The sequence below is a fragment of the Populus euphratica genome, unplaced genomic scaffold, assembly GCF_000495115.2.
Source record: "Populus euphratica unplaced genomic scaffold, PopEup_1.0 scaffold50.1, whole genome shotgun sequence".
In the NCBI taxonomy this organism is placed as follows: Eukaryota; Viridiplantae; Streptophyta; class Magnoliopsida; order Malpighiales; family Salicaceae; genus Populus; species Populus euphratica.
Window position 1 is genome coordinate 732906 of NW_011499870.1, and position 10489 is coordinate 743394.

The following is a 10489-nucleotide window of genomic DNA, read 5'->3' on the forward strand; positions in this document are numbered from 1 at the left end:
ACAAATCCTCTGCGGCTGAAAATCCAAGGAATTAAAGAAGATCAAATGTAGAGGCATGCTAAGATTTTACTAGCGCCACAAACATCCGAGTCACTCAATTTGCCTCTGGATTTTATTTGGTTTATAAAATGAAAGTGAAGCCATGTTTTAATTCACACTAGACAAAAAGGAATCACCATAATCACATCGCGAGCACTCATTGAAAAGGCCGTGATTTTAATCATTAATCAGCACAACGCTTGCAAATTAAGGATATAGAGCAACACTAAGCATCCTACAGACATCAATCAGCAGTATAAAACCGTAGGTACGGGGATGGAATGCACAAAGCTAGACACTCCCCTGGAAAATGATGAAATGAGCAACTCAAAACAAAGAGGTCAGGCAGAGACCTGAAACCACTCAATTTATACTCATACAAGTCAGAGGACATAAATCCATATCCTTGAAACCATATAATCAAAGCCTCTCACTCCAACAATGACAAAGCCCCTTCTATTCTTTATTCAAATGCATCATCGTCATCATCTGGAAGAGGCTGACTAGCAGCAGCAGCAAGTTCAGCCTCATGCCTGCGGAAATTACAGGCATCAAGAACAAATGTTAAAAACTAAACTGGTGGTATCTACCAAAATGACATAATAGAGTGAGACCAGAAAAATAGCATGGATGGTTTGCTATATCATCTGTTTAAAGATAAGGAATCAAACAAGCCTCTTATATACTTGCTAAACACACAAATAGTCATGGTGCTATATGGATTCATTTTCATTAAATTTGAGAAATTCTTTTTTTTTCCCTTCTGTGTGTAATTGTGTATGCCTATGTATAAACAATGCACAGAATATGCATGCAGAATTGTAAAGATCCATGGACTAGAGAGAGTAACAGGCTAACAAAGAATAACTAATCTAAACAAAACAAAACACTTACTGTGCTTGGGCTACAAGGTCGATAGGCACTTCTGGGGGAGCCAAGGCAGGAGTCTCAACAAAATGCAAGTTCGGATCCCTGCAGTCACAAAACAATTCAAAAAACTATCGCTTGGGGTCCACAGAAATTGCGAGAGTGAAAGCATTCTGATTGAAAAGATTATCCTTTACCCAGCAAGTTTTCTGGCAAGGTACAAGAATGGCTTCTCAAAATTATAGTTGCTCTTAGCTGAAATCTCATAGTATTGCAGGTTCTTCTTCCTGTGAAAGGTAACCTGCTTTGCCTTCACCTGCCTGTTCTTCACATCCACCTTGTTTCCACAAAGAACAATTGGAATGTTTTCACAGACCCTGAAGATTATGCAACACAAAGTGATAAAATGTATTAAATAAATCAGCTTGGCAAAAAGAATTGAAATTAATAGATCATGAACAAAGAACTCAACACACCTGCAAAGATCCCTGTGCCACGTAGGGACATTCTTGTATGTCAACCGAGCAGTGACATCAAACATGATGATAGCACAATTACCATGGATGCTGCACCATAAATTCAATTGCGAAGCAGTTAGTAACTCCAAGATACCAAGAAACAAAATTACAGAAGGACAGGATCAAGAAATATAAAAGTACACAACCAAAGATAAAGGTTGTTAAGACCCAGAATACACCTTCAAGGCATATAAACTAATCCATTAATCACAATTGAATTTAACATAATCAATTCACTCAAGAAACAGCCTAAATCTAACAGCTGTAAACAGAAATGTATTCAGATATTCAATTGCTGACAAAACAACAAAGCGAGACTAAGACATCTTGCAGAATCTGTCAACAACCAAGATCATAAAACCTACTACACAACTATTACACAAGCAGTAGTCTTGTAGACAAATCCCCCGTAAAAATAAAATTGATCACAAACAACCGTTGCACTCGTCACGTTTTTCATAAAATAACATCTCACAATCTATGTAACACAAGCAGTAATCTTGTAGACAAATCCCCCATATAAATGAAATTGATCCAAAAACATTTTTTGCATTCTTCATGTTTTCCATAAAATAACATCTCACAATCAGCACATAAAATTTCACATAGAATATCAAGAAAGGTAAAATCTTACAATAAATCACTTACTAGTATCCATCTCGAAGACCACCAAACTTCTCTTGACCAGCTGTATCCCAGCAATAGAATCTTATTTTGCCACAGTTAGTGAAGAAATCCAACGGGTGCACTTCCACGCCAATAGTTGCTGTATTCATCACAAAAACATCAACCAATCAATAAACAAAAAACGAACTAAAACATAAGATTATTCGAAAATAACAAACGAAATATATATTAACTTACGCTCGTATTTCTTCTCAAACTCTCCGGTAAGATGCCTCTTAACGAATGTGGTCTTTCCTACAATTCAAAACCATCCAGATGCCACAAGTCAGAACCCAAAACAAAATGAACATTAAAAATCAAAACCCCAAAATGACAATTTTCACAAACAAACATTCTCTTCATGTTATCAAATACCCAGAAGCTAAGAACCTAAAATCAAAAACCCAAATTGCAGACAACAGAAAAATTCAATCTTTCTATGAAAAAGCCAACTTCCCTTTAGGAAAAAAAAATCAAAACCCCAAATGCCAAAGAAAATCACTACAAATCAACATAAAACCCAGATAAAAAAACCCGAGACAGATTTAACCGCACAGAGCTTTGACGAAGATAAATTTATACCTGTACCACCATCACCAACAATTACAAGCTTGAAGCTTGGATAATCAACAGTTTGCTGATTCGGCAAAGCCTAGAAATAACCAAAATCCAATAAATAATATTAGTAACAAATCAATAACATAACGAGAGATTGCAATTAGATCTAATTAAAGCAAAGAACGATAACCACTCACCATTTTGGGTTAATTTTTCAAAATAGCGAAGCTCGAGAGACAGAGAGAGAGAGATTGAGGCTGTTCTTAAAATGATTTTATAGAGAGAGGTTTTAAGGAGATCTTGTGCGGTAAGGTTCAGGGATTTGGAAGATCTGGAACGTTGGTGAACGTGGGCTTCGTTACGTGGAGGGTGGATATTCAAAGAGTGACGTGTGTGTAGAGGATGGAAGCTATGGGTTTTCAAAATTCAAACTGGTTCAGGTGGCTTAAGTTTGACGCACGAATCTAGACCGTCCGATTTTTGGGAATCTAGGGTTTGATCTCTTGACGTGTGGGTCGTGTATTGGAATTATGCTCGCTGTGTTCAGATTTTTTTTTTACTTTTAGATATGATAAATTGATAACTTTAATTAAATACTATTTTAATATTTAATTGATAACCGAACATGGAATGAATATATTAAATTATTATAACCTAAAGATAACAAATTTTGTCCCGTTTAATATATAAATTAATATTTTTTTATATATCAAAATTATATATATTCATGACTCAATTAAAAGATTTTTATAAAATATAACTCCAACATTTTTTTCTAAAAAATAATTTATATCTATTTCATTTCTAATTTTTTTAATATATTGATAAGCTCTATATATTATTTTTGTAGAAAATTATATGATATGATTCTTATTGTAAGTGTAGATTTCCATTGTTTGGTTTTCTAAAACATATATATTTAGTAAAAATGATAAATTTAAATTATTTTTTAAAATTTCAAGGATCCCATTAAATAAATATAAAGTTTTTTAGGGTTTATATAAAAATTATTTAAAAATGAAATGTTTTTTTTGTTTTGAATATTTGTTTTAAAGATAGGTTGTCGCAAATCACAAGTTGTCCATGCGTTTGGTCTCCAATAATAATTTACACAAACCACTAATAAGAAATCTTTTAAACTCTTTTATGAGAAATTGATTGTTATACCTTAGAGTGTTATGTTTTTCATGTTATATATATATATATATTGTAGGTCTTCACGTACTATAATTTTCTCACCATCACTTAAAAAATAATATGTATAACATTCTATTTATAGATGAACCTAAAAAACCTTATATATGAAAAAAAATATCAATTTGTCTTTTAAATAATATCACATATATTATTTTAGGATGATTTAAGAAATTTATTCAATCAAGTCCCTACTTAATTTTTTTATATCTAGAATTATAATTCCTTGTATTAATTACATTATAATTCTCAATTTATAAAATTTATTTACAATTAAGTCACATTTGATTAATTATCACACTTTAATTTTTAATCAATGATTTTTATATACGTGACCTATCAACTTCCTTGATAAGTTGGATAAATATAAATAAGATAAGATTAAATAAATTAAACAAGTTAATTTATTATCAATTCAATAAGTGATTGACTTATATTTGAAGGTCAAGTATAATATCTAATAACCTATTATGATCTCTTAAATATTAGAAAAGTCATAAGTGATTTGATTTGACATTTCAGTAACTAGTTTCTAGGTATAATTAGTATCCCTTCATCAAAAAATATTTCAATTTAGATATTATAGCATGTAATATGTCTCCTTTTCAAATCATGTTAGTTCTCAGCATTATAGTTATTGATTTTTTGAGTAAGATTTTGAAACTCTTTTTAAATCTCATTTCATCTTAACTAAAAATTTTACAATCAATACTATTTGAGAATAGATATAATATTTTTTCTAATTTACATGGGGTAATAAATTATCTCTTGATTATTTAATTACTTTCATATAGTTTAATTACATAAAATATTTGTTTGTTTGTTACCTTTAATTAGGACAACATGTGGCTAGGATCAAAGCACAACACTTTTTATATAAGTGTAATTGTATTTAAAAAAACACATATGTAAAGTGTAGATTCCTCCTTTTATGCCATAGAAAATCATGTCCATAAAATCATGACATATTATACCCACAACATATAAAACTAATTTTAAAAATCTAGTAAAAGCATGAATTGCTTTATTCATTAACTTTGATTTTTTTTTTATCCAAGAACTCACCGTAACAAATGTATATAAGTTACAAAATAAGACATAAACATTTAATTAAATTATCTTTTATTAATTTGAGTCTCCTCTTTCCCACCAATAAGGACCCAATATGAATTAAAAATGTCCCGAATTATAGTTCCCTAACTAAAATATGTTAAGTTTGAGAAAATCTAAAAATAGGTGGATCTGCTATTATGGGTAAAAATATTTTTGATTACCTTACCTTTTAAATTGTAATTGTTAATTTCTAAACAACAATTTTGTTAGCCATGATACATTTGCAATCTTGCAGGAAATGTTATCCTAAAAAGTTATATTAGCTTATTTGTCTCCAAGTAGTGGGTGATGTATCGATTAATATATAGACTACATCAACTTTTACTATATGCTTTTCCATGTCTTTACTAAAAAAAGATTTTCTTCCCTTTAATATTTTAACATACTAAGAAGGTCTGAATTATAAATAAAAAGATAATTATTATTTCAAGAGAGCAGCAACAATCCTCCATTAGAAGCAATAATGACGTTTTAACATAACAACTAAAAGTTCGTTCTAAAAGAAAATTCACAAATAATGACCAACATATGTTACAACTCAAATTTAACTAGCAAAACTCCTACAAATTTACTACTTAAAACAATCAAAATGGTATTTGATGAAGTTGATGAAGGCTTTTTCAAGGCTAACAATGGACTGGGTAGTACTGGTGTGTTTTGTGTTAGTATCATCTGCAAATCAACTATTCGATACTTAAGTCAATTTTTTAGTTTTTGTTATTTAAAAGAGTAATAAGTAAAAACTTATTTAGAAGATAAAAGATGTGATTTTGTTATACGTGGTTAAGAGATGAGATGAAGGTCAAACTTAGGAACAATAAGACTATTTATTGCTTATCTTGCAAAGTGGCTACACTAAAAAGATCATTTCCTTATGAAATAAGAGAGCGGGCTTTATTGGTTTAGAAAGCAATGCTTGATTGACCATCTTGTTTATCTAATAAAAAGTGTGGGTTTGAATATTTTATTTATTGAATTATATGATAAAATTTATTAGGTGAAGAGAATACTAAAAAAAATAATGTAGAAAAAATCGGTTAAAAAGGAGAAAAATATATGTATTTAAAAAAACACAAAAAGTACTGAGTTTTTCCTATATTGGCCTAGGTTGCCCCTAAGGGCACGTATACCTTGACGTGGTTCTATATTAGGTTCCAGGAGTAATGGGGCCACTTCATCTAAGTCAAATGGCCCTTTATCCAGGTAGAATAACGAAGCATCCAATTCTCATCAACCTATTCATCATGAGTTGCATGATTGCTATAATTCTACTTTGAGTACACACATACTCAACAAGATTATGGGAGGAGGGATGATTATCAATTCTACAAGGGCTTTCACTTTCAAGATTTTCTTTAAACTTAAAAAAGTTTCCCTTTAGATTACCCATGTGCTTTTGAATGGGATAATATTGATGGGGGTTATTATGATTAGAAGGGCAAGGTTGTTAGGAGAGGTGAGAGAGTTGAGGAAGATAAATGAGAACATTATGAGAGAGTAGATAATGATAATTATGATAATGATGAAGATGAGAAAAATGATGTTAATGCAAGAGGATGAGGTGATGAGAGAGACGATTGTAATGTTAGAGATTTAGAGGATATCTCATTAATTCGCGATTCAAAATCTTCTCCATTGCATCACGAGCAAATGGTTCAAATAAGGGTTTTGACACACTAAACATCCAATTACAAAAAAAAAAAGTTTCATCTATATGAAATAATAGAGTAAGTTGAAATTTATACGATCATTGTGCTTTATAATTATTTTTTAAGCTTCATTGTTGTAATGAATCTTTGTTATTTTTTTAAGTTTCAATAACTCATTGTGTGGGTGTGAGATCAAACTTATTTTGAGGTGAAATTTTAAAGGAGCATGACACAATTGGAAAAGAGTTGACTCAACTTATAGGGATGAACTCTTTAAAGAGTTTAAAGTATGAAATTATACATTTGTATTTTAATTTTAGATATAATTATGTGTTAATGAAATAAACTAGCATTGTAGGACTTGATATATGTAATAGGGAGCTATTTTGGTAAAAGGATGCAAAAATCTATTTATAATGAAAATAAGCTATTGTAAAGCCATAAAGAAACATGAAACTTAAGACTTAAGATTTAAGATTTAAAAAATAGTTGGTTTGAACTTTCATTATTTATCCCTATATACTGCAGAGGTTTAAAACATGATTGCTTTTTGCTTTGGTGATGCGTTTCTTATTAATACATGTGGCACTTATTTATGACATTTCTTTGTAAAGATACAAGTTAAGTTACCATGAAAATTCTGTAATTGTTTGAATTTAATGTTTATATAGGGCATCATTACTTGTAATTAGATTACATGACTGTGAACCCATGTCATTCTTTTGGTTCATGATTTTTCTTTTTTTCTTAATGAGTATTTTTCATTCGAGACTTTTGTTTGGTGTAAGGCTGAATATTGAACGATGACATATTAGTAGAGATCTTAATTTGCGTAATTTTTTATTTAGCAATCTTAATTGCCTGTCATTTTAATGACCTTGGTTCATTATATCAAACCAATTCATATATTTTTATATTTTAAAAATATTATAATAATAAGAATACAAAACAAATTAAATTCTATTTTATGATGTAGTTAAGAAGTTATTATTTTAATAATATTTATTGTTTGTCTTTTTGGCTATTGGTTGTTTATACATTGTAATTATAGAGGTTAGTTGACAATTATATTAAGCTTTGTTTTTATTTTTTTAGTAGAAAAAATATACATTTTCTAAAGATGATGAACTAATTATTTATAAGATTTGAGAAGATAAGACTATAATTGCTTTGAACCAACAATTGACTCAAGCTCGTAAGAGAACTATGTTAGATAGAGATACTACAAATATTATAGATTGTATTAATAAAGGTCCTGTTTGGATAAATAATGATGATTGAAATCAAAAGATTAAAGATATTTGGTCAATCTTTAAATTTTAAAGGAGATCAAAATCTATAAGGAATAATCGGTTAACTGAAATAAATGATAAATTAAACATTCTGGAGATATAGTGTCATTTGCATTATATTGAGCTAGTATGATAATGATTTTTTTTTATTTGTTACCATGGACTTTAAAATTTTATATTTATATTTTCTAATATTTTTTTTGGTTGATAGCAAGAAAAAGCAAGTGGAAAAGAACCTCTATGGGATGATGTGTTTTCAGTGTTGCATCAAAGTGCCAAACAGCATGAAACCTTTATAGATAATAAGTCTAAAAAAGTTGTTGTAAATATTTTTTATGTAATTTAATTATTATTTAAAATTAAAATGAATTTATTATTATATTTAATTTTATTGTAGAAGAATTACAAAAAAAGAAGAAGATGATTTCAAGATATGGAACTGATCGAGAAAATCATCCTTCATTTGATGGAGCAGCTTGGCGTGTGACTATATAAAGAGTTACAAATGATAGAATATATGGTGCACTTGGTATGTCAAAATCCATAATTAGTACGAGTGTTTTAGCACGATCTTATATGATGGAATCAACACCTTTAAGTTCATCAATTCAAGCCTTGAAAAAGCAAATAAAAAAAAGAAATGGTCATATTTTATCACTATAGCAGGAGATGACTTTTTTCAAAAAATTTCTTGGTAACATGCGATGCCAAGCTTTGGCATCAAATATGAACCAAGACATGTCAACACCTATTGTTTTATCTATACCATCACATGTAGCTCCACAAATGACGATACCTACGCATCTCCTAATCTAGTATATTGACCTAGACCTCGACCACCATATACTGATCTCATCTTATAATGATCAACATTATTTTGGTTTATTTCTACCATCACCCGAACCACCACTTCTATACTAGGACATATTTATTAAATTGTGACTTATTGTAAGTTTAATAAGATTTTAAAATTTATTATGATATTTATTTCTATTTGACTTATTATTGTTGATAAAATAATTTCTAGTTTTAATTTATGTTCTTAATATATTTTTTTATAATTTTTAAAATATCCACAAATAATTATAAGAAATTTAATCAATGGAAAAAAATTATGTTTTAAAAAATAATTATTGGACAAATCAATAGCAAATGAAAATTAACAACAGATCAGCAACATAATATCCATTACTGATCAGCAATGGTGATTAGCAATGGAATATCCATTGCTGATTTATATAATTAGAACTGAATTTCAGCAATAGATAAATTATTGCTAAAAAAATCAATAATTGATAATTCATTGCTAAAAAATTAGCATTTATTATTTGCATGTGATACTATTTATTGCTAATTTGGTTATTGATTTTTATGAGCAATAAATTTTAGTATTATCTGTAACGGACTAGGTAGTTACTAATAGACACTTTATGTTTGGGAGTGTAATAACGATTATATTCTAAAATGTTTTTTATTTCAAACACACATTATAATAATATTTTTATTTTTAAAAATTATTTTTGACATTAACGTATTAAAATGATAAAAAAACATTAAAAAATATTAATTAAAAAAAAACAATTTTAAAATTTTTCTAAATCCAACTACATGCCAAACACTAGTACTGTTGTTTTCTTAATATTCCTAGGCTGAGAATTCATCTTTTGAACCTTGCAAGGCCTGAATTCCTAAACTCCACACTGTTCTGTATATTCCAATAACATACACTGATATTGCAGGATTCTATAAGAACATCCCCCGTCAAAAACACCCACAACATTAGACTTCACACATCCTCCGGTATCGCTGGAAACCTCACAAACACAAACAAAAAAACCCTAGAATTCAATACAAACCCAGCTCCTAGTAACCAGGTTATATCCCAAAGAATTAGGAATCCAATCACGTTAATCAACAGCCTCATCCTGAACGCCACCATGGCCACCCAAGCACACTGAAGCAGCTGCAGCATCCACCATGGCCACCCAAGCATGCTGAAGCAGCTGCAGCATCCACCATGGCCAGCAATGCCCTCGTCAAGATTTCCAACTGTCGAAACAAGTTGTAAGCCCATTTCCCTTTACTAGGTTATTGAGATTGAAGCTTCGGATCACTCTCAAGATGTCAGCCCATTTCCCATTTCAATTCTTTGTTTAATGAAATGTTCAATGGACCTTGAATTTTCTCGTTAAATCTCCATCTTAGGTAACTATATGCTAATGCAGGCTGCCAGCTACCTAGTTTTTGTTTCTCATCGTGTTTTTGCAAGGGGAAAAAATAAAATAAAGAGAGAAAGCTTTCCTTCACTGAACTAGCAAAAGAACCAACACTTAGCTTATCCAATTAAGTGTTTGTGTTTTTTTTTTGAATTTTAGATAGTTTTAATATCAAAAATAAATTTTAAAAAGATAGTTTTAATATTAAAAATAAATTTTAAAAATAAAAATTTATTTAATATATTTTTAAATAAAAAATACCTTACAAAACAAATACTATCTCCATTTACACTTGAGAACTAACTAATTGTTTTGGTTTTTTTTAAAATTTTTTTATTGAATTCATTTGTAAATAACCAATTATTGACCCGTTTATT

General features: G+C 29.5%; 1 protein-coding gene across 1 annotated transcript; it reads right to left on the reverse strand.

Annotated features, from left to right (window-relative positions):
* Window positions 1–192: 192 nt before the first annotated feature.
* LOC105127068 (GTP-binding nuclear protein Ran-3-like) lies at window positions 193–2906 on the reverse strand. The gene is made up of 8 exons (XM_011028180.1): window positions 2846–2906; window positions 2673–2742; window positions 2289–2345; window positions 2073–2190; window positions 1383–1472; window positions 1104–1283; window positions 934–1011; window positions 193–572 (listed from the first exon to the last, which is right to left on the reverse strand). Exons 1-8 carry the CDS (start codon window positions 2846–2848, stop codon window positions 503–505), a joined length of 666 nt encoding a protein of 221 aa, XP_011026482.1. The 5' UTR covers window positions 2849–2906; the 3' UTR covers window positions 193–502.
* Window positions 2907–10489: the final 7583 nt, after the last annotated feature.